Genomic DNA, 25249 nt, shown 5'->3' with positions numbered 1-25249 from the left:
AGAACGTACACGTTATTGAAAGTCATCGTGAAATTGTGACAATAATTTTAAATAAAAAATTATTATACCAACATTTAATGTAATATATATTTATATATTATATGAACCAAATTTTCTTAAATGGAACTTAAAAATATGATTAATTACAATGTAAAATTAATACCTAAAATTATTTATTTTAACATCCTTAATATAGATCCATTGTACGACTACATTTCTATGTTTATAATAATTAATTATATGATATTCATATCTTTTTAACCCATTGAAAGACTGTATTAGTAAAGATAAGGTAATGATAAAGTAAAAAAGAAAATCAATAAACTAAGTTGGATAAAGAAATTTTAATAGATGTACACTCAAAATTTTGAATGTTATGCTATTATATTTTTGTTTATTAATTTTCATATTTAGCATTTAAAAAAGGGTTAACACTATTTTTTTCTTAATCTCATTTTCCGAACACAATATTTTTTTTTTAAATTTATTTTATCAGTTTTTCATTATTTTTTTACTTATTATTTGTAATTATCGACGTGCTAAAAATAAAGAAAAATAAAAGTACATTATATCCTAATTTGAATATTACTATGTATTATATACTTAATGTCCAAAACGTCAGTATTTTAATTAAATTAGTTAGTTGCAATTTAAAACATACATGTGAAGACTTTAATCCTAGTATAATGTCTTACCTTGTTGTTGGAAAATTGAAACAGAATTGGAAAATTACAGATTTTAATTTATTAATTCTCCATTTCTTAGATTTTCATATTAGATTATATAAGCTTTAATCTTCTTTTTTTTCTTTATGCGTTTCTATTTGTTTTCTTTTTTCTTCTTTGTTGCATGATTTTTTTTTTCTTAAATATATAAAGCTGAAGTTCTTCATTCTTTTTTTTTTTATGTTAAAATAATAGATTCATTATGTATGAACTACATGTTCATCATTATATTTATAATTTTGATAATAATTTTATTGTTGAAAAATAATAAGTTCATTATATTTCAAACAACATATTCATTATTATTTTCATAATTTTAATAACAATTTTATTGTTAAAAAAGAATAGGTTTATTATTTAATATTTAAATTTCATTACGTATGAACTACAGATTTATCATTATTTTGATACACAATTTCATTGTTGAAAAATAAATAAGTTCGTTATGTAGAACATCGAGATTCATTAAGTCTAAACTAAAGATTCATTGTGTATATTGTTACTATTTTCTTTCTTCTTTCTCATATTGCTCAAAGGAATATTTCAATTTATATTATTATTATTATGAGATTCATCAGTTTTAGGTCTTTTTTCTGCCTCTGTAGATTCCTCTTTTTGAGAATTTTTTATTGTAATAAAATTTCTACCCATAATTCTACAAAATTATAATTATAAGAAAATAAGAAATATATATTCTATCCATAGATATCCATAGAAATAAAATAATATTCATGTGTTATAATTAATAAATTCATCATTTACAAAGAACAGATTCATCAATGTATTACCTGTGATTCATCAAATATATAATACAAGTTCATAACTTATATATTTATTTATAATCAAAAGTTTTGTCATATATACTAGTAACAGGTTCATCAAAGTATCACTTGAGTTTCATCAAATATATAATACAAAATCATTAATCGTAAGGCATAATCAATAGGTTCATCAAAATACCACTTGAGGCTCATCAATATATAAAACTCATTCATACTCACAAAATAAATACTTTAGAAAGAGATTATACATGTTAATCTAACAAAAAATAAAAAATAAAAAATTACATGATAATTTTAATAATAATTTTCACACATTTTTATATAAATCATGCATATATATTTTAAAAAGTATACTTTTTATATAAAATAAAATAAATAATATATTTATTAATAACATGTTTATATAAAATATTGATCTTTCAGTGTTCTCATAAGATTTATTAAGAAAAGATAGCTGTGTGTTTTATTGAAGCAAAAGTCGCATCTTAATAAAAATATCATATTTCCATATCAAAATATATTTTCAAGTGACGCAAAAATGTACGTGTTAAAAATTCATGTTCTATTTTTAAAATTGTTATATTTTGTGCATCTAGCATTGTATACCTGATTGTGGATATAACAATCCGAAAAATAAAACACGTTAAAAGGAAAGATAGGGAAATGTTTTCTTTTTTTGAGAAAGAGAAAAATGTTATTAAATCGTTAATAATATTCTTAGCTTATAAAGTAAAATCATATAAATGGTCAATTTGCCTTCTGAATTTATGTCCAATAATTAAGTACATAAAATTTAAATTTGTCAGCAAATAGCTCCTTAAATTTATGTCCATAAGTCAAATACATCCAATCTATACTTTTTAGCAAATAACCTCTAAACTTGTGTACAAGAGCAAATACATAATTTTTTTTTTAAATAAAATAACATTAGACTTTCAAGTTTTAATTGAAATATAAAGATTAAAAATAATATTTATTATATTAATTTATTGATACAATTTCAGTGACGCGTTATATAAAAATATATTTGATAAAATTTAAAATTTAAATTTAATAGTTCTAAAAATGACAAGTATTAAATAATTCAAATTCTAATTTTCTAAAGATTAAATAAGTTAAAATTTCAATCTTTTAAATATTAAATAGATAAAATTTCAACTTTTATAATAAATAGGTCTATAATTTATTATTTTTTAGGTCAATTATAAATTTTAAATTTTACCAAATACACTTTTACATAGTGGGATACTAGATATTATATCAGTAAATTAATAAATAAATAATATTATTAAATTAAATATATCTAACTTTTATACGTAAATTTATAAAATTATTTACTAAAAAATTTAAATTGAATATATTTTACTTTTAAATATAAATTCAATAAATTATTTATCAAAAAAATTTAAATTGAATATACATAAATTCAGGGCCTAAATTGACCCATTGCCCAAGTAAAATCCTATCTCACTTGTCACTTCCCTCCTCGTTCTTGCCATCAATGAGGCATAAGGCATTGTTTTACTCAGCAAATGGCATTATCAAGCAAGTTGGAATTGGAACCCACATCCTTTTCTATCGATCCGAAGCTCCCAGAAAATTGTACCTTCCCACCTTGCTAGTGATACAGCTGAATTCCATTCTTTCTCTTTCAGCATTTTCTTCTACTCCAATTGCATTATATATTACACTTCTCTTCCCTCTGATCAGGCAAATTGATGCAAAAAATACCACCACATTGACACATTTTTGAGGGTCTAAATTGCAAAGATGGGTTTTCCATTAGTGGGTTCTTTGGGTTCTCATGTTCTAGTCAGGAATTTGTATGAAAAGAACATAAAGCTTCAATCTTTTGACGAAAATGGAAGGTTTGGTGTTAATTTCAGTCTCAGATGTTCAAAGTCTAAGCCTTTCCCAAAAAGAATTTCACTGTGCAAGAGTGAATTAGTCGACTTTGAGGAGAGAACAAGCCCAAATGAGGTAACTCTGGTTTTTTCCTCTTTCATTTTCATTTTTGACCTATGTGTTTTTTTTCTTTTTTTCTTTTTTTCTGAAAATCCCTGTGTTTTCCTACCTCTGTGTTTTTCTGTTTGGCGTCTTTCGCTGTTTTTTCTTTAATTTTTTTACTTAAATATGTTTGTTGAGCTTGTTGATTCTAAATGAGAACAAACCCAAATTATATTGTAACTCTACTTTGAGAGGGTTAGACAGTTCATTAGGGTTAAGAGAAAAGAATCAAGATTGATAAGCAGTTTAGGACAGAGAATCTGCATAGAGAATGAGATTCATGCTACAAAATTTTGGATAATTACATGAGTCTTAAGATGATGCTTATAAAAATGAAGGCTATGCCAGTGATTTGAGTGTTAGAAGTCTTTGTTTGTTGGGCTAACTCAAGGGTTTATACCAGCATCAGGAATTGTTTCTCCTACATGTTTGTAAAGTAGTTATTCAACATTTTGCTCTCTAGCAATGTTGATGATTCAGTTTCCAATGACTGTGCTGTAATAGTTTTTCAGCTAGAAAATTGTCAGCATGCTAATGTCATAGTGTTGCTTAAATGTGCCTTGGATTGCAAAGAAGGAACAATGACGGAGAAGTAGTTATCTGAAGAAAAGTTTTTTGAATAACTTTTGCTCGATCTAATTTATCATAGTCTAAAAACATATGATGTTGCTAACATTTTAATATCTGCATTATGCTGGATATTTTAGCTTCACCATTCTCTCATGAGAGTATCTTGTTTCTCTACTTTTGGTTTCCTCTAGAACAAATAAAACATTTTTCATCCATCGAATCTGATGGAACCCGAATGATAGATTCAAGTCTCAAGACTTTCATGTTAAGATTGACATAATGGGGCCTTGAGCGAAGAACAGTCATGGAAAGCTCAAATAACATACCTATTGCTCTTAAGTTTTGTTAACTCTGCCAGCTACTTTAGGTTCATTTGAAGAAATCTTTCCCTAACTGTTAGAGAACTGCACATGAGGTTTGTATGTCTATCAAGTTCTTGTTCTGGTTGGTTGGTTGTAGCAAATGTAAGGATTACTCCACTTTTACTTTTTTTCTTTTTGGAACTCTGCCATTTTTACATCAGAGTTTGTGCTTGATTAATGAAATTGTTTGGCTTGTTTTGTGGGGATGCTGTACGAACACTTTTGTTCAGTGGATAACTGGAAATCATGGCCATAATTTAGGATCATATCTTTCCCAGATCTTACTTTTTGGTGTCCATTTAGTATACTGCAGGATTATTTTCTATAATAACATCTGTGGATTCTTCTTGAATGCATCGTTTGGTTTGGCTCATAGACGTCTTATGGTGCTACTGTTTTTTTTTTTTCTAATTTTTATATCAACTGATGGTCAATTACTTACGTTCCAATTCTTTAACATTCTGATGAACAAGGAAGATCAGAAAAGAGATAGAACGATGCTATGAACTCATACACAGACTTGGAAGGGGGGTTGTCTATCTGGGCTCTTCAAGAATGGGACCAGATCATCCGCATTACTTGCAAGCACTGGAGTTGAGTAGAGAGGCAAGTATATTCATCTCCGTTTTTACCATCATTCATGGATTTGCACGGAATGGGTTCCCAAGAAAACTGAACATCATAGTGAAATATAATTTTTCTATTGCGATATTTCCATCATGTCTTTTGTGAGTTCTAAATTTCTAGACAGCAGGTTGCAAAGCTTTTGGACTGTACCTCTTGGATGGGGGCTGGTCCAGGCCTAATGGATGCTACAATTAAAGGTGCACTGCAAGCAGGGAAGCCTGTTGGTGGATTTAAGATAGCAAAAGAAGCTGGTGAATGGACAGCCTCAAATTTTCATCCTTATCTACCATCAGAAACTTATCTTACATGCAGGTAAACTTTGAAATTGCCCAAAATTTTACCAACATGGCTTCTTCGGCATGACCATTGCTTAAGCCCTTTTTTTATAACATATAGGTTTTTTTCGGCAAGAAAACATGGGTTGGTGGATGCTGCAGTTAGGAATACTAGGTCAGATAGGACTGCTGTAGTTGCTCTCCCTGGTGGAATTGGTACCCTTGATGAGATGTTTGAGATTTTAGCTCTGATTCAACTAGAAAGGATTGGATCAGCTCTTCCAGTCCCTTTTATTGTGATGAACTATGACTCATTCTACCAGAAGCTTTTAGACTTCATTCAAAATTGTGAGGACTGGGGTACTGTTTCCAAAGGAGAGGTTACGCCACTATGGAAGATATGCAACAGTAACTCTGAAGCTTTGGCCTACTTGACAGATTTTTACAATCTCCATTCTTCTAGTGACGAATATGGGCATGGCAAGATGCCTACAAGTGCTCATTGAATAATTTCTTGTGAAGCTCTTTAAGTGTTTGATTGTCACATTTGTCTTTTAGTGCTTTCAGAATTATATGTGCGAGTGGGACAAAACTGATAAATGTTGTACACCATGATTCATTATGGAATTTAGAAATGCAAGTCTTGGCATTAATTTGAAAATGAAATTTTTGTACGTGGGTCTTGAGTACAAAGAGAGTTGCCAAACCAGGCTCATTGATTGTTTTCAGAAGTGGTTAAACTGATACATGTTGGCATTGCTTAATTATGCAGAATTGCAGATGACTTGCTAGTCAATTTGAAATATAAAACTTGCAATTATGTGGGAAAACTCTTATGTAGAAGACTCGATCTATAGATTCAGCAAAATAGACTCATAATGCATGTCATAATAACATATCTTATGTTAAATGATGATCAAAGATGTGATTCTATCATGGTTATCTACTAATTGTTCTGATGTGGTAAAACTGTACTGGCCAAATGCAGTTCCATTCTTGAACTTAACTGCGACAGACTCTAAATCAGAAGGTTTGTCTTCACATCTCCAATTTTCATAAGAGTAGCTTTTTAGCAGCTCAAACACTTGTATCCATTTCGTAAACTAGCAAAACATGGAAGCAACAGAAAAACTCAAACTGCTACTGGTACCAAGAGCCAAGGACTGAGTTATGTATATTGCAGGACATTCAATTACTTTCAGTCCTCATGATGACAGCCTATTTTCAGAAGAATTTTATATTTTTGTTTATTTTGAACATCATATTCAATATGTTATATTAGCCTATTCCTAGAAAAATTTAGATGAAGAAAAACTATCCTTTTTGCTTTTTTGGGTATAATATGGAGAGAAACAAAAGAACTAGAGCCTGAAAAAGATCAAGGCACAAAGATTTGCACATAGATATAAATAGCTATAGTAGCGCCGGAAGTGTTCAGAATATTTTCTATTAAGATAAGGCCAACCTCAGATACCAGTTACTAGAATGTCAAGTGTTCAGGATTCTTTGAAGATTGTTTAATTGAGTGCTCTTTTTTCATGCAACTTTCTCTTGATTTTCAGACTTTTGCTGTTAAGAAAATGAAAGGCATAGATAACTCAGTTTGCTCAATACATTTATGCAGTTGCATTAAGATACAAAACAATTAATATCAAAATAGCTTAGACTTTATATTATCTATAGAGTTGTAATTCAATGACAAAATAACTGTTATAAAGAAAGTAAGCACAGCAAAGTAAAAATTATGATGAAGAATCTACTTGTAAAGGCCTTTATCTTCATCTCCACCACCAAGTCCTCCAGACTGCTGCAATGTTCGAGCAAATGCCTTGTACTTGCGAAGATCAGCTTCGCTGACACTCTCCTTGCATACTTCATGGAAGCCTCAAAATGAACAGCTTTAATCTCAGTCACTATTTCCTCATTATCCTCTTCCACACCATCGACAGCCATCCTTTGCTTCAATTGGATATCCTTCTCAATATCTACCCTTATAGCATATTTGCAGGCCGTTTGACATATACTGTTATATCAGCACCGTTAAAAGCCTTCTGTGTGTTTGGCAAGCACTTGAAGGTAAACTTCTTTTGAGACAGGTGATTTTCTCAAGCTTGCTTTGGAAAGTTGTAAACGAGAAATTTCATCAGGGAGTGGAATATAGATAAGCTGATCAAGGCGACCTGGCCGAAAAAGTGCAGGATCAATTGTATCAAGTCTATTGGTAGCTCCAATAATGAAGATAGTTTTCTTGGCTGACAAACTATCCATCTCAGTTAGAAGTTGATTCATAACTCTATCAACTGCCCCATCGGCATCTCCAACACCATTTCCCCTTTGAATAGCAATAGAATCAAGCTCATGAAAGAATAAAACCAAGATGCAGATTCTCGTCCCTTATCAAAGCCATCCCTGACATTAGCTTCGCTCTCTCCAAACCACATGGTGGGTAATTCAGGACCCTTGATGCCGATGAAATTTGCTTGACACTCATTAATAGCCTTAGCAAGCAAAGTTTCACCACAACCAGGAGGACCATAGAAAAGAACTCCTCCTGAAGGAGCCACCAATGTCTTCCCAACTAACATTCGGAAATTCCACAGCAATTTCACGAAGCGCAGAAGGATTGCTAGCCCCAAGACTAATATTCAAGTGCTCATTAGAAACAGCCATTGAGTTGAGAATCTCAGCATCAATGGATCGATCCTCCAAATCAATGAGGTCCATCTTCTCCCTAATGCATTTGTAAGGCAGCTTCAGTACAAATAGATGCAAGATCAGCACCAATGTACCTTTGTGCATCCTTTGCCACTTTTTCCAAATCTACATCTTCAGAAAGTCTCATCTTCTTTTTATGAATACGAAGAACCTCAAAGCGACCAACTTGATCAGGAAAACCATTATCAATCTCTCTATTAAATCGTCCAAATCTTCTCAAAGCAGGATCAATACTGTTGGCCCTGTTAGTAGCAGCTAAAACAACACGTCCCCGAGATTTTAGACCATCCATAAGAGCTAACAGTTGAGATATAATTCTCCTCTCTATTTCGCCACCAGTTTTGGAGCAATTGAATCAATCTCATCAATAAATATAATTGAAGGAGCATCCTTTTCAGCTTCTTCAAATGCATTCGTTAGATTACTTTCACTCTCACCAGCCATCTTGGGCATAATTTCAGGTCCATTAATGCAAAGAAAGAAACCTCCTGTTTCATTAGCAACAGCTCTTGCAATCAATGTTTTGCCTGTACCAGGAGGACCATACAACAAATCCCTCTTGGAGGCTTAACACCAATGGCCTTGAAGAATTGCGGGTGCCTTAGTGGAAGCTCAACCAACTCGCGTATTTTAAGCCAATTGTTTCCTAACACCACCAATATCATCATAACCAAACATCATCATCAAGCCTCTCTTCATCTTCCCTTTTCACAGCTTCCCCATCAAAGAAGATTTCAGGGTCCGGCCCAACGATAAAATACTCAGCAGGATCAGTTCTTGAACAATCCTGGATCTGTGGTATCTGCAAACCACTGCTATACTCAGATTGGAATCAGCAGTTGCATCTGAGTTGAACTTGATGAATCCCAAAGGAGGGAGGATCAAAGCATTTTGCCTCTTGATCTGATTGTTGTCTCTACTCATGGGAGTTCTTAAAGACGAAGCTTTTGCATAATTATTCAAATATTTATTAATCCTGTGAACATAAGAAAGTGGATCAGGAGCTATATTCTCAAAATTAGTTCAATAGAAATTTATATTTGAAGCAGACATTCTAATTAACCTCTGGATATTTTCAAAATGCCAAGGTAGATTCGAGACCTACCATCACCAATTGTGGAGTTTATTTCTCCTATTTATAAGAACCAACGACTAATAATTAACAATTCTGGCTTTTACGGGAGCAATCTAACCAGAGGATTCTGAAAAGAAAAAACATTCTAATTAGACTTTGTGATCCATTTGGATAGATGAAAATACATTATTCTTAGTATTTGTTATTTCGCTTGATGGAAAAAAAGAAAGATATATAGAGTTTTTGGCTACTCATTTTAATTTTAGTAAAAATGACATGAATTATATTATTGTCTGCACTTTTAGTTAAATTCTTATTTTGGCTAAAATTGGATAACTTTAATATTATGATATATGTCATGTTATTTCATGTCACATCACATAATTTTAACGGCTACAATTGTTAATAATTTTATAATTTAGGTCATTTTTTATCAAAATTTAAAAAATAGATTGCTAAAGATCAAATAAATTTAAATTTGTTTTACCATTAGCCCTCAGTTTTACTCAAATTTAAACCTAGGTGCATATCAAAATGGTGAAAAATCATAGCATTTAGTGATGGTTAGGACTGCAAAAGAGTTGAGCCAAGCAGAGATTTTCAATATTCTGGCCCGACTCACATAAAGTTAACTGAATTTAATAATTTTTTTTGTTTATTTTAGAGCTTGAGATTTCAAACTCAAATTTTAATAAATTTGAACTCGGCTCGTAATTAGATCGATATACTATATAAACGAGCTAAACTTAAACTTAGCTCGTAAATTAGCTTGGTATTCTATATAAACAAGCTAAATTTGAGCTCAATTTGTATACAAGCTTGAACTCAAACTCGGATAAAATTCGTTAGATAAGGTCAAGTTTTATCAAATATGCAATTATAAATTTTATAATTTAAAATAAATTATACAAAAATAAAATATATATTTAAATTTTAAATTTTAAAATAAATAAACTAAAATTTTAATATTGAAAATGAACTCAACTCATAAGTTTATAAACGAGCTAGTTCGCGGACTAGTAAACGAGCTAGCTCATGAGCTTAAATAAGCCGATCACTACTAAGCTCGAGTTCGAACTCAAACTCGGAATAAAGCTTATTAAATAAGCTCAAGCTTATCAAATATATAATTGTAAATTTTATAATTTAAAATAAATTTTATACATAAAGTAAAAAGTTGATTCTTTTTTTCACCAATGACGTGTATAAATATTCTATATATTTAAATTTCAAAATTTAAAAAAATTAGACTAGTTTTTCAATTTAAAAAATATATTCAACTTGTGAGTTCATAAACGAATTAGCTCACAAACTCATTAATGAACTAATTTACGAGCTTAAACAAGCCGAGTGCTACTAAATTCAGCCTCAGCTCGTTTATCTTAACCAACACCTTGAGTAGCTCGCCTGTGGCGATAAATTTAGGTGAGTATGGTCATAATATGAAATATATTTCTTGGTCTTGCATTATCCCACATTGGACAATTAATTAATAAGGTAAGAACAACCATTTTCGTACATAATTGGCATTTTTCTATTTTGGGATTCTTCTGTTTGCAGGCCTCTTCAAAGGTTTCTTTTTTCATGAAGTTCTTTATTTGATAAATTGGGCATCCAAAGCAAGATCTATAAGCAACAAATTGATTAATTTCTGGTGGAGATGTTGGAGTTGGAGGGTGGGAATTTCTATATATGTATAAAATCATAAAAGTCAGACTTCTTTACGACGATACTTAATTTTTTATAAAAGATTAAAACTCAATAAGTTAATTTTTTATTTTAGTAAATAAAATAATACTGAGAAAATTACTATATAGTTAGAAAAGTTGAAAGGATTTATAACTTTACTTAAATATAATAAGTTTTAAAAGTTGAAAGAAACTATAACTTTACTTAAATATAATAAGTTTTAAAAGTTGATATATTAATGTCGGTAGATATATTTTAAAATTTAATTTTATCATGAAAATTTTAATTCTTTTTCTTTAAACTTATTTTTAATTCCACCGGTCGAAAAAGCAACTCTTACTAACAAGGCTAAAGGAGACCTAAGAACTTCCATCCACTTATCTTAATAATTTAGGTGAAATCGTGAGTTCAATTTCTCATCAAAACATGCACATATATATAAACTAGGCAAACAAGTTATTGTCAGCCTGAGGATGGATGGATCTTAGACAGCTTGAGTACATCATTCTCGGGCTTGTAGTAGCAGGCATAGACAATGAGTTGCGCCAAGCTGCAGAGTGCTCCAATCCCATAGCTAAAGAACACAAAGTGGTCAGTCGTGATGAGCGCATAGGCAGCCCAGAAGCAATCATTAGCCAAGTTAGCAAGTGAAACATTGAATGGCATCGATTCGACATCCTGTGTGTCGATCACCTTCTTCATCGTACCTAATCCACAACTGGACATCACAACACTGAAGGCAACACAAAACATACCCACCAAAAGTGCTCTGTTATCCTGGGTGTGGAAATCTAGCAAGGTGACGACGACAATGACCGCAGTGAAAATCACCTCTCCTGCAAGGCCCAAGGCCACCAGGGTGCGCCCCTTGTTTTCTCTGTCGCAGAAGCAGAATGTAGCTAAATAAACCAGCTCCACCACAAGGCCAAGACCATTACAAGTAGCAATGAGAAGCCTGTCAGGTTTAACAACAGGCAGACCATAGAAGATCCACAGCAAGCAGACCTGCACTTTAAGTAAATGAGGATGGAACTGAAATTCCTGATCAATATCTTGCTTCTTCCACATGCTGTAAAATGTTGGAGCTGGCAAGAGGAAGATGCCTATAGAGGTTGTGTTACCAATAATCCCGACGAAATTGCTGCTATATTTAGCAATAACCATCTTGTAAACTAGAACGAAGATTATTTGATTTGTACGTTAATGTAGTGAACTGAACATTTAGAAAAACACATATATCTATATTTCCATATACAGAATTCCGATTATCAGTACATTATATTTTTCTTACAGGGTTTTAACCATTCATGTCGAAATAAAATAAAAACTTATAATCGGAAATATCATTACAATGTTTATTCCGATCAGTTTTTGACGATTTAAAAATGGTTCAAATCTCCAACATTTGAAATTTAAACAAATTAACTTGATACACATCAAGATTTTGTAACACACTCTGTAACTATTGAGGGGAAAAAGATCCAAAGAACAGGTTCTGAATTACTTAATTGTTCAATATATCAAATAAAACAGGAACAAGAATTTACCTCTCTATCTAGAGATATTACACAACCATAATTCTTCTTGATTGTATCTCTGCAGAAAATAAAAATTTCCCTATTTGCCTTTCCCTGCCAAAACCTTTTGCGGCAGACCCTTTTTCTTTCCTTTTTGGTGGTTGTCTGGTGACTGCAGACAAACGAAGCATACTCTTTTATAAGCTAATCATTAACTAACCTAAAAATCGACGGGAGTTTGAAATTTTTAGAAATAAATATACATTTTTTCATTTTCCCTTATATCGAAATTCAAAAATAACAATGAATCATATATATATTAATTTTAGATTAAAAATAATTTTATTTGAAAAATTGAAATTACACTTTTAATTTTAAAAAATCATATGTATGAAATTTGACAAAAAAACAATTTAAATAAATAAAACAACATATCTTAGGGTGTGTGAGATCTTTAATGGGAATGGTTGGAATCTGGCTCATCTCAGTCAGTTTATCTCCAAAGACGAACTCAATGCTATATTGAGAATTCCTGTTAACTTTCTTAGTCAGTTCCAAGATAGATGGATATGGCATCCAAACAGGTTGGGTAAATTTTCTGTTAAGTCTGCTTATTCCATTATTAAGTCTGACACCTCTAGCAGTTCCCCATTTAGTAGCACCTCTAGGGTCAAGGCTCTTTCGTTCTAGGCCTCTATTTGGAAGGCGTTGCTGCTCCCCAAAATCAAGATTTTCCTTTGGAAGGCGGTGAGAAATAGGCTTCCGGTTAACGAGTCTCTGGCTAAAAGAGGTCTTGACATTCCCCCAGCAGGTTTCATTTGCAATCATTTCAAAGGATCTGTTCACCACGCCCTTCTCACTTGTCCAGCTTGCACCACCAAATTATATGGATGAATCTTATTACTGTCTGCACTTTGCGTTGAGCTTCACCAAAGTGTTTACTCCAACACCATTGCTAACCCATACATCACCAATGATGCCAGCAGCTTGAGCATTGACCCATCTTGTCATTTTTGGAACCCATGAAAAATCTTAATTAAGATAGATAAAACGATGATAAAGTTTAATTGAAAAGATAATTTATTTGCTTCTTCTTTATAGCAAACTGTTTGCTCTTTTCAACGGTGATTCTTCTTTTTCTTTTCTTGAGAGGAAGAATTTTTCTTCTTTCTAGTATGAACGACAATATAAGTGTAGGAAATTAAAAAATAAAATTGGAAAAGATAAAATTATATAAATGCTGTGTTGATGTTTGTTTTTTGCAATTTTGTTGTTCTGATATGTTTTTATTTAATCAAATATCTCAACTATAAAAATGTAATATATTTAAATGCTTCTCGCCGGTGTAGGCTCACTAGAATGCTAACTCAAATAAATTTGAATTCAACAAGAAGATAATCACGTTAAACAAAATTAATGAAAAAATAAAAATAACTTTATCTTCTTCTTCTTCTTCTTCTTTCTTTCTCTATTGTTATCTATAACCATTCCTTATAGTTCCACACATGCAGTTCCTCTCCGGGTTCAAAATTAATTGAAATAAAAAAATTTATGGTTTGTGTCTTTTAGATAAGTTAACACTAAGTGTTGAAGGGTTGATGCTTTTCAATTTTGAAATTAAGTACCCTGTTAAAAATTATTTAGTAAATTATTGATTTAAGGATTGAGATTGTAAATTATTGCATTTAGAGATGAGCTGTGTCTGCCAAGATATAAGAAATGGAAATGATAGAAGAGAGAGAGAAAGAAGAAGTAGGATAAGATAAGAGGAAGGAGACAAAGATGAAATTATTTTTGTTTTGTTTTCAATTTTGCATGATGCGGCCAGTTTATTCAACAAATATAAAAATACTTAATTAACAGAAAAATTAAGAGTGAAGTGGGTGATTTTGAGGCAAATTAGATCTTGAAAAGTAACTGTGGAGCCAAATTGGCCATTTAGCATAAGAATTGACCAACTCAAACTGCCCATATTCCAGAAATGAAGCTCTAAAGACTCATCTTAGAAACAAATAGCAACAACTGACAGTCTCAACAGTGTGAACCAACTCACCCATGAAAGATGGCTATGTCATAGACGGATAAGGAATGCTATCTGGTATAAATGTGCACCAGCAAACAAAATACAAAAAGAAAAAAGCCAAGTGCTAGTATTCATGGAGATTGAAGTGAAATTTAATTGCAAAATAGCAATAAAGAAAATAGGTCAGTCGTGAAGCTTAATCGAGGACTAAGAATAGCATCCAAAATTGTATAAAAACAAAATGCACACAGAGAAGGAACCATTTTGCCGTTCAAGCTTCCGTCAAGCTTCACATTCTAAACTAAAGATTTACATGGTACATTGTCACCACATTACCAATCTACAGAATGTTAAAGCAAACACGATTGATGGCTCCCAATCTTTCTATCAAAGAGCAGTAGGAAAATTGCTACTGGTTTTCTTCAAGGAATTGCAGAAAAAAGAGAAGGCCGCTTTTAGTTCATTTGGAAGAGGAACTGAAAGAGTCAAGTGATGAGGTGCATTAGGCAGGGGACGAGATGCACTGTACTCATGTTTGTTTCTCAAAGAAAAAGAATGAGCCAATGCTGGTTGCTGCTTGTTAAGCCTTTCCATGATAAATGAGAATGCCCCAAGAGTCAGGCAGCTCTGAAGAAGAGCCTGAGGTGCTCCTGCATCACCGCACAGCACAAACTTAATCACTCAAACCAGAGTCAGAATCTCCAATTTGCATCCATCAAGCAATTCTTTAAGAACTTTAAAGCCAACCAACTAGATAATTAGAGAACTTGCAATTCATGCAGGTATAGTAATCAACTGTACTTCTAAAATAGGAAATGGTAAAAAAGATGGCAGGTGTTTAATGTTCAGTAATTCCACAGTGCAGAAAGAAAATTTGAAATTTACTAATAATAAATTAAGGATGATGTCACTACAGTAACTACAATTTTTATCATGGGGAGAGAGAGAGAGATAAATTTTTTAAAATAAGTAGGAAGCAGAAAAATCTGGGAGTTAATAGAAATCACATTAACCACAGCAGCAAATTACTTAACCAAATGCTTGGCTGCAAAACAAGAATATTGCAGGACCAGATCAAAGACACTGAGAAATTTATCAAACTGGTGCACCATATGCTTGAGCTCATAATAATACTGCCAAGAATTATTTCTCCCCTCCTCTTCCAGGACCCCCACCAAACAACCCCACCCAGAAACAAATACCACAAGAAAAGCCAACCTCACTCAATTTATTTTGCCCATACACATAAGACTCTAGTTTATCCCTGTACTTAATGCATAAACTAAGAAATTAAATAAAATGACCCTGGATGAATGTGGGCAACTATTGAACCTTGGGTTTGTTAGCTTAGTGACGTTCCTCAACAATGTGGGAATCTGTTTCTTATAACAGAGTTGGGAGTTAGTTAAATTGAATACCTGGAAAACTTAGAGCAAGACCAGTACAACATCCAGCTACTCCAGCATTGAAGACTGCAAAAAAAAAAAGAAAAGAGGTGAAAAATCTAACATACAAATATTGAGGGGGTGCAGAAGACGCAACCAGAAGAACAAGTAAGATGCTTGCCATACCATCATCTTTCCCTCTCACCCTCTTCAGAAAACAGATAACCAAACTATGCACTCCAGACAGCACAGCAAATGTCTGTTTCAGACAATGACATAATTAAATAAACCCTAAATACGTTAACAAAAAAAAAAAAAAAAAACTACTACTCAGCAGTCAATTGGTTAAAAAAAAGTCTTTCTACAAAGAATACCACGAGGAAAATAATCTTACTATGGATAAACGAGAATTAAAGGAATTACATATTTGATACCTTGGCATGAGACCCTGCCTCTACAAATGATCCTTTAAAGCCTCTCTTCTTTATCAATCCCGAGCCTGAAACATATATTTTCAAAGGTGATCTCAGTGATCAAAAAGGGCAATTTAATTTGAATCTTAAAACCTACAACCCCACACCAACTGCTAATTAATCCTAAATCACTATGCGTGGATACTCACAGTATAAACACAATCAAGGAAAAACAGAAGTGCAAAATTAAAGGATAATAATAACAACAATAATAATCAATTTAGAGAGAGAGAGAGAGAGAGAGAGAGAGAGAGAGACCGAAGCCAAAAATGGAGCCCATGAAAGCACCGCCGGCAGCGTCGCCGGCGGAGCGCAGGAGACAGACGGCAGGAGAGGTGGACGAAGAAGGAAGCAGTGCATTTGAAGGAGAATTAGGGTTAGGATTAGCATTAATGTCTTCGAGATCTGAATCGGCGGTGTTGTTGTTGTTGTTTGTGTTTGGGGAATCCGCCGTTGCCATCGTTTTATCTTTTGCTGTCGATTTTCTACCAAAATACCTCTGTACTAAAACGCGCTTTTGCGTGTCCTGTTCCTCTTGTGCTACTTGCTGCCACTATTTCTGCTTGGCTAAAGGTCAATTTGGCCCCTCAAGTGTTTTCTAATTACAATTTGTCCCAAAATCAGTTTCTTAGTTCAATTACATCAAGATTATGTATTTATCTATAATATATACATAAAGTAGGTCAAGTTTTCTGTAAAGCTCCACTTTGCAACATTTTATAAAACTACATTGTGTAGAGTTTGAATTTATAATATAAAAAGGCCAAGTTTTTTCATAAAACTCAAGGCGGCAGAATTTTATAAAGTTATGTCATTGTTGTTTTTCAATGAAAAAATAACATGTGCACGTTCATAAAAATATTAATTATAAATATTTATAAAATAATTAATGTGATTTTAAATGCTAATAATGAATATAGTAAAAAATTATAACTTATATATAAAACTCTTTTATTATTAAAAATGTTATAATAAGTATAATAATTACTATACCTACTACATGTTAATAAATAAATTTTTATTATTTTTTATAATAAAATATATATTTATATTTAATATATGTAAAAAAATAATAACAGAATAATAAAAATATAAAAATAGTTAAATTTAGAACATAAAAATAATTAAATTTTTTTTTGCCATGTTAGAAAACTTAGAATAGAAAAAGATAAGTATATATATATATATATATATATATATATATATATATATATATAACATCAAAAAGTAATAATAAAAAAATAAATAGTAAGAATTCTAACAATATGATTTATTAAAAATAATTATTATATAGACGTATATAAATTTATTAATGTACTATATTAGAATAGACAAAAAATTAAAATATATAAATATATGTACTTTTCTCATGTATATATATTTTAAATTATTAATAAATAAAATTTATGAAAATGTATTAATTATAAATATTTATAAAGTTATGTCATGTTGTTTTTCAATGAGAAAATAACATGTGCACATTCATAAAAATATTAATTATAAATATTTATAAAATAATTAATGTGATTTTAAATGCTTTTAACTTATATAAATATAAAACTCTTTTATTATTAAAAATGTTAGAATAAGTATATAGCTACTACATGTTAATAAATAAATTTTATTATTTTTATAATAAAATATATATTTATATTTAATATGTAAAAAAGAATAAAAAATAATAAAAATAGTTAAATAGTTAAATTTAGAACATAAAAATAATTAAAATGCCATGTTAGAAAACTTACAATAGAAAAAGATATATACACATGATATCAAAAATAATAATAAAAAAAAATAAATAGTAAGAATTCTAACAATATGATTTATTAAAAATAATTATTATATGAACGTATATAAATTTATTAATGTACTATATTAGAATAGATAAATAAAATTAAAATATATAAATATATGTATTTTTTTCATGTATATATATTCTAAAATATTGATAAATAAAATATACGAAAATGTATTGTGTGATTTATATAAAATATTAATATAGATGTAAATAATAATATTATAAGAATAAGAATAAAACTTATTTTATGTCAATATAATTATAACCCTTTATCCACTACTACTCGGATCGGATAATCCTTTTTTAGATGCTATGCTACTGTGGTTCCTAATCGACATCGTTTTCAGTTTAGGATTTGGGCTTTCACCGTTTACCCCCAAAACCAGGCCCAAGGCTTTATATGGATGTTGGCGTTTTATTAGGGGAATGTCATTTAACGTTTGTAGTAATTTCCGTTTCTTTTTCTTCTCATAATCTTACTCTTCAATCTCAATCTAAACACATATTCACTAAAACAAGAACAGGATATTAAGAGCAAACAATCAATCAATAGCAATCTTTATTATCAAAAATAGTGAAGAACAAGAGATGATACATCAACGCGAAACCAGATATAAGGGAGCAACATACAGAGAAAGAATTTGAATAATAATAAAGTAATGTATAGTTAGGGATTTTTAAGAATAGCTTGGACCCAAGTAGGGTCTCTGTCAGAGCAACAAGTGGAATTTGGTGTTTTTTGAATGATTCAGAAATGTTCTTGATATATTGGTCCAAATTCTGCCCTCCATGCTTGATCGTCATCTGTAATTGTGTTTTCAGCAGAATCTTCCCTGTATAATGGTTGCAATGCAGATTCTGGTAATCTGCTTTCTGCTAGGTACTGTTTCATGGTGATCATCTCCATCTTGTGTTTTCTTTTATTTTTCTCCATTTGCTTCTTCAACTTCTCGTTGTCTTGTTGAACTTTGGTAAACTTTTCCTGTAATTAAATCAGGAACAAGAACAACAGCAAATCAGTAAGAATCTCTTCTTGCAGAAAATTGCATCAGGAAGCCCAACAAATCAGCAAGAATCTCTTCTTGCACAAACATTTGACGAATGAGCCATTTGTACGGTTAGATGCCCAATTAACCCAAAAAAGGAAAAGAAAAGGAAAGTATTAATACTTGTGTGCTTCTGTGTATGTGTACACTTTTATATTTCTGTATGTGTACACTTTTACATCAAGTGTAAAGTAGGAAACCTGTCTCATGCTCAATGTTGTAGCGAAATCATGCTGTAAAGAAGTGATTGATGAGACATTATTAACAGAATTGTTGCATTGTATTTGAAGTTACCTCTGCATCTGAGGCAGCATGTTCAGCTTCTCTGAGTCTCACAAGGAGTTCTCCCGCAGCATGAACAGCTTCTGCGGTGTCTCTAAGCTGGATTTTGAGATTCTTGTTCTCCTTCTTCAAGAATTCTCTCTCCCTTTCCCTCTCCACCCTTAAAACAGAAAGTTCAGCGGCAAGTGATTTGGCAAAGCGGGTGCCACCTTTGGTTCCTGCCTTTGCTGCTGCCTTCTTCACCTCTGCAATCCCTTCCATGATTGCACGGTGCTTTCCAAGCAAGTCATTATATTTCTCTTGTAGGTCAGCATAGTGTTCAACCATTCTAGCATGACCAAGGACAGCCCTACTAAGTGCATCATCTAATTCCTCAGTGCACTTCTTTTCTAATATCAATTCCATCTCCACTTTCTCTGCACGCCGACGATTTGATTCAAGATCAATCCTCAAGTCATCAGTTATAGAAATCCACTCACTCTCCATTTCTGTCCATCTCTGTTTTTCCCTCTCAAGCTCTTCGTCATTACCGCATCTAGCATCTAAACTTTTTCTCAATTGAATGGATTGTGCTAACAGAGAGGATCTCAGTTTATTAATGGATTTGTTGGCAGACGCATCAGTATATGACTTCAACTGAGCCCTTAAGCTTTGAATTTCCTGAAGAAGCGCTTCCTTCTCCTTCATATCAAAAAATAAATTCCCATGATCCAATTCTTCCTGAACTTCCTTAATGATTTCTGGAAGCTGCAGAAAATCAACGTGAACAAATAAATAAAGACATTCAAATAATGAGATTTGCATTCAAATAATGAGATTTGCCAGGAATCTTCAATGTTTCTAAAAATGAAATAAAAAACTAACCTCATTTTCTTCTTTCAAAGAATGATATTCTTCATTTCTGGATATGATTTGATCTTTTGAGCCCTCAAGACAAAGAACGTCAACTTCTTGATCGTGTTCCTTGATGGAAAGTTCTTTCTCAAGTTTATATTGCTCCACCTGCATGCATTTCAGATGTTAATAAATTAAAATCTGTGTATGGTGGAATTACCAAAGTACTCTGTTTACAGAATCATCACCAATCGATTGAGCTGCTCAATTCTAGCTGCTTGCTCCTTGCAAACATTTTCAAGTTCATTCTCTTTCCTATGGGCTTCTTTCAAACCATTGTCTTCGTCCTGAGGAAAAAGAAGGAAAAAGATAATGAGTCAAATGTAGTACAAGGGCCATAGCACCCAGCTGAATTAAAGTGCAAACATACTTTAGCTGCCTGATCTGTCAGCTTGCTGGAATTTCCTGCTTCATCAACTGTTAAAGTCCATGTCTTCAGGCTATCTTGTACCTCATCAGATTTATTGTTGATCTTTTGTTTACAAGATGCACAAAGTACATAAGCAGATGATCCATCTGACGATGGTGCGTCTTCTGCTAACTTTTGAATAGAAGCATAGGCTCTATCAACTTCTGCACATGGTTTCAATGCCAAATGCTCAAACGAGAAGGCAACTGAAGATCTGTTTGATGCTGAGTTCTGCTGGTGATGGTCAATAATCTGCAAGCCTCTTTGAAGGCTAGCTGCCAAGGACTCGGTGGGGCCTAGAAACAGCTTGCTTGAGCGCAAAGACGATCGAATGTGCTCACTTTGCTTAAGTGACTGGAACACTTCAGACTTAAAGTTGGCACTCTGAGATACACCATCCTGACTTGCTGAAAATGCTGATGAAATGGCTATACTTCTCCTGGTATTTCCAATTTTAGGAGACTCGGACAATGTTGGTTCTTGAAGGACCGGAGACTGACGGCATAAACTGATAGACAGGCTACTTGCAGAATCAGCCTTTGAGGTACTTAAAAGGTCTTCCTCACTTTCCTTGTGTATCCCCAAATTAATTTCTTCATCTTCACCTTCCTTTTGAATTTCACCTGGACCATTTACTTCATCTTCACTCATTGAATCTGTCTCAAAACTTTCATCCACAGAGGCAAAGTGGCTGGAGTTTCTAGTGTCAGATAGATCTTTCAAGTTCTCCTCACAAGAGCTATGCAACTTCTTGAGTTGCTGATGAAGTTCCTTCACATCATCCTCATCAACTTCCACTTCATTGTCAGAATCATTATCTATCCGGGGTAATATCAAAGAGCGATTAAGGCTTACTCTCAGGTGGTTCAAGCTTTCACGTGCATTTCGCCCTTTAAAGTATCTATTTTTATTGCCAACTGAATTATGCACGTCTGATTTTGCTCTTATAAGTTCTTCCTGTGAGTTGGGGATAACGTGCACATTTAATAATCCTGGGTTTGGGAAAAAGAATACTACTGAGGAAAATGCATTTACCTTTAATTGGCGAATCTGATCACTCAAATCATTAACATCATCTTCTGATATTTCATTTATCACTGGCTCATTCTTTATTGATTTAACTCTCTGCCCAAATCTGAGTGTCCTGAGAGTCTCACCATTATATCTGTTTCCAACCAAGCACATTCTCAATATAAGGAAAAATGATTCATCCTAACAAAAGTGACACTTTACTTAGAACAACAAGGAAACGAGTAAATTGATCAGGTCAAACATATCATGGATCAATGCTGAAACCATGAGTACCTCTTAAATGCTCAAATAGCAAACAATTCTCAACTTGCAAAGTTACCTATTTTCAGGGGAGATGTTGCATATAACTGTGAGTTTTGAATTTCCGCCTAGTGATTCTTGAAGCAAATATGTTAAACAAGATCCTTTATATGGCGCAACTTCAAATTTTCCTGGCTGAGTGCCATTTCCAAGAGCATTCACCATTCGGCTGCATCCATGAACAAAACCATAACTAGTAAAGTTAGATAATTAAATCCCATTGTTTCCATCAGAAATGTAGTAGTAAATGGTACAGCTGATTAACAATGGCAATGGAAAAGAATGCAGCATTTATGCATTATGAGCATTAGAACAAAGTTGCATCTTGTCGTAGGAATATACAATGTGTCTCTTATTTCCATAGTAAATTCTGAAGTTATCCTTGTAGGTGAAGGCTCATACCCAAGTTGTGAAAGGGACTTCTTAATATTTTTGCCTTCCCTTACAAATTGTCGACCTGCATCATCAAGTTTAGTTCGGTCCAGTCCAGCTAGATCGACAAAGCTAATTCTGCTAATCCTTGAACTACTGAAGCATTTTGATGAAGTTCCCTGTCACATGAGTTGAACATTTGCAATGTAAGCACAGAACTAATAAAAGCTACCAAAGACTTGTGTTACTAAAGCAAGGCTGTATGCTGCCTCAAAGTTGCGAGACGTCCAAAATAGTATTACAATCAACGGAACATGTCATAGCATTTATGATTTTTCTTACAACAATGCACATAGAAAGCTTGTGCTCATGCACATACAGTCATACATGAACTGAAGATATGAAAATATTAATCAGGGATAGTATGCAACGACAGCAACAACAAACAAAATATCAATTCTAAAAAGCTTATGCTCGTATGACATTTGAGATGCAAGCCTGCAACATCAAACGATACCTTGCACCAGGACTCGATGATAAAAGTAAACACAACATGGGATCTTGAGCTCTTGGAATTTATGCTTGTTGCTCCAACTTTTTTATTTGAAAGCCCCTACATCACATATGAAGAATTTCACTGTAGAAAGCTCAAAAGGAAAACTGCAATAATATACATAGCAGAAAATTTTGGTGTAAAATTGACATAAAATAAAGCATGTTGGCTGCAGAAGTCTCGCAAGATATGAAAATGATGATTATGACTGTTCCCCGCCTACCTTGATTAGTATTTGAGTTACATCCTCGTAGCTACTTACATACTCCTCGGTCAAATTCTCAACGTGCAGTCCATTTTTAGGGTCATCCCTTATCTGCAACAACTTTTACAAACCAGTTATTATCATCATCTACTGCAGAAGAAAAAAGGAGGAAAAGGAAAGACATGGAGTATTGAAAAAATTAATGAATATTTAAAGGAGATGCACCTCAAGATTTCTCTGAACGGGATCGAGCAAATCCCCAATTTGATCATTGTATACCTGAAATTCTCAAATTATTAATCAAAACACATTGACACACACGAAGCAGAAACCCATACATGATCTAAAGTTCTCAAAGAAAACAAACCTCTAGAAAAGAGCATCTGCACTGATAATTTATCTGCTTCCTGTCAGAGCTCTCTTGCTCCTGCTTAAGACACAGGACAGTTGAACAAAATGTAAGCATGGATATGGATCACATCTCAGTATCCCCATAGTTCCTTTTTGTAAGACACAGTAAGCAAAACATACTCTTTGGATATCTGAGAATAGCATTTGAAAGATGCGAGGAACAAGGCCCTGGTGACTACTGGGTGAAGGATCCTCAACCATAGCACTTGGCGGACCCCACAATGTGTAGGTCTTGCCACTTCCAGTCTAGTGATAATTCAAGAAACCCATATAAATAAAACACTATCTTATCCCAGAAAATAAAAACGATTTAACCTATAAAGAAGTTTAGCTCCGAACATGAAATTATGAGTTACCTGTCCATACGACAAAATTGAAGTATTGTAACCTGCTAATGCACTTTTCACTAAAGGAATACCAACCAACTGAAATAGATCTTCCTGTGACACAAAACACAACAGATTACAAACCAAAACAATCAAAATGATAAGAAATAGGAAAGTAAATCCTCATCCTAAGATTGTTCTGGGGCTTCATGTTCCAATTATAATCACAAAGAATAAGCTAAAAACCAAATCAAGCTCAAATTTGAAAGGAAACTACACATAGATTCAGTCCTGAACCTGATTAGAACTGGAATCAAGAACCGAATCAAAGCCAAAGTTCCGATCACCAACGGACAATAAATCTGAAGAAACCTTCCTTACTGTCACTCCACCTTGTCTTTCGTGTTCATTTCCAGGTCTAATTCTCACCACAACCTATAGTATCAGCAAACTGAAATTAACTTCAAATTCACCAAAATCACATCAAAATCTTTTAAAAGTATAATAATTATAATAATAAATCACATAAACAGCAACAACGACAACAAACCTTCACCGGTGGATCCAAATCTGCTGATGTGTCACTGGTTCCAGCAACCTCTTCCTGCAAAGTCCACAATTTCAACTTTCAATAACAAACTGTCGCTAACAATAACACAGAACTAAACAAAAATGAAGTAAACAAATAGAGTACCTTGACGGGTAGATCTTGAGGGACAGAAACGGCAGTGTCGTTGAGAGAAGTGAAGGATTTGGAGAGAGACGGTTTAGGGAGAGAAGATGAAAGTGGAGGATCGTCGAACTGAATGTTGGGGTCCGGTGGAGGGGTATTCTCGGAATTGAAAAATCTGGAGGATTTAGGGTTCAATCTTTTGTTGTTGTGCTTGGAAGAGAGGAAATTACGAATGGAGGATGTTGATATCCTTCCTGAAAACAGATTCTCAGTGCTTTCTGTGATTGATTTCATGATTTTTTGGTCTCTGGATTAAGTGTAAGTGGTGAGAGTGGAACTGATTTTTGCAGAGAATTCAAATGGTGAGAAGAGAGGGAAGAGGAGGAGAAACGTTTTTTTGTTGGGAAAAGAGTGATGACCGTTGGGGAAATATGAAATGCAACGGGTGATTTATGTTTGAATTAATTTTCGGCGTTGTTTGTAATGACATTAATGCCACTGTTTGGTGAGCATAGTTTCCACCAACCTCAATTATTAAAGTTATTCTCACAGTAAAAAAAACTTCAATTACTAAAGCCATGAATAAACATTATATTTATTGATAAAACAACAAATTCCAATTAATACAAGTCGTGAGAGTAAATAATATTTGTGCTTTTTTTTATGTTAAGAAAATTATAAAATAAAATAATTAAAATATATCAAAAATAAATTATTTTC

At 32.7% G+C, this 25249-nt stretch overlaps 4 protein-coding genes, 1 long non-coding RNA gene and 1 pseudogene across 5 annotated transcripts; 2 read left to right on the top strand and 4 right to left on the bottom strand.

The window, feature by feature from the left end:
- Positions 1-2977: 2977 nt before the first annotated feature.
- LOC8277564 (probable cytokinin riboside 5'-monophosphate phosphoribohydrolase LOGL10) lies at positions 2978-6022 on the top strand. Its single transcript, XM_002528987.4, has 4 exons — positions 2978-3487; positions 4924-5052; positions 5201-5385; positions 5470-6022. The coding sequence occupies exons 1-4, from the start codon at positions 3278-3280 to the stop codon at positions 5852-5854; spliced, it is 909 nt and encodes a 302-aa protein (XP_002529033.1). The 5' UTR covers positions 2978-3277; the 3' UTR covers positions 5855-6022.
- Positions 6023-6999: 977 nt separating this feature from the next.
- Positions 7000-8892, bottom strand: LOC8277567 (annotated as a pseudogene).
- Positions 8893-11168: 2276 nt separating this feature from the next.
- Positions 11169-13355, bottom strand: LOC8277568. Its single transcript, XM_002528991.4, has 4 exons — positions 13258-13355; positions 12885-13212; positions 12375-12548; positions 11169-11832 (listed from the first exon to the last, which is right to left on the bottom strand). Exons 1-4 carry the CDS (start codon positions 13353-13355, stop codon positions 11290-11292), a joined length of 1143 nt encoding a protein of 380 aa, XP_002529037.2. The 3' UTR covers positions 11169-11289.
- A 1146-nt stretch (positions 13356-14501) lies between these two features.
- LOC8277570 (chloroplastic import inner membrane translocase subunit TIM22-2) lies at positions 14502-16769 on the bottom strand. Its single transcript, XM_048379583.1, has 5 exons — positions 16484-16769; positions 16187-16251; positions 15939-16011; positions 15786-15839; positions 14502-15017 (listed from the first exon to the last, which is right to left on the bottom strand). The coding sequence occupies exons 1-5, from the start codon at positions 16683-16685 to the stop codon at positions 14755-14757; spliced, it is 657 nt and encodes a 218-aa protein (XP_048235540.1). The 5' UTR covers positions 16686-16769; the 3' UTR covers positions 14502-14754.
- Positions 16770-18554: 1785 nt separating this feature from the next.
- On the bottom strand, positions 18555-24969 carry LOC8277571 (kinesin-like protein KIN-12F). Its single transcript, XM_015725305.3, has 17 exons — positions 24551-24969; positions 24407-24460; positions 24154-24291; positions 23887-23970; positions 23651-23776; positions 23487-23546; positions 23345-23398; positions 23138-23230; positions 22879-22974; positions 22392-22540; positions 22009-22158; positions 21693-21822; positions 20619-21614; positions 20437-20535; positions 20219-20356; positions 19367-20101; positions 18555-19008 (listed from the first exon to the last, which is right to left on the bottom strand). The coding sequence occupies exons 1-17, from the start codon at positions 24821-24823 to the stop codon at positions 18775-18777; spliced, it is 3609 nt and encodes a 1202-aa protein (XP_015580791.1). The 5' UTR covers positions 24824-24969; the 3' UTR covers positions 18555-18774.
- Positions 18767-19361, top strand: LOC125371143. The gene is made up of 2 exons (XR_007217434.1): positions 18767-18906; positions 19024-19361. It is a non-coding gene; the product is annotated as an uncharacterized LOC125371143 (long non-coding RNA).
- Positions 24970-25249: the final 280 nt, after the last annotated feature.

This window comes from Ricinus communis, chromosome 9, assembly GCF_019578655.1.
Source record: "Ricinus communis isolate WT05 ecotype wild-type chromosome 9, ASM1957865v1, whole genome shotgun sequence".
Lineage (NCBI taxonomy): Eukaryota > Viridiplantae > Streptophyta > Magnoliopsida > Malpighiales > Euphorbiaceae > Ricinus > Ricinus communis.
This window is presented reverse-complemented; position numbering and strand designations above follow the sequence as displayed.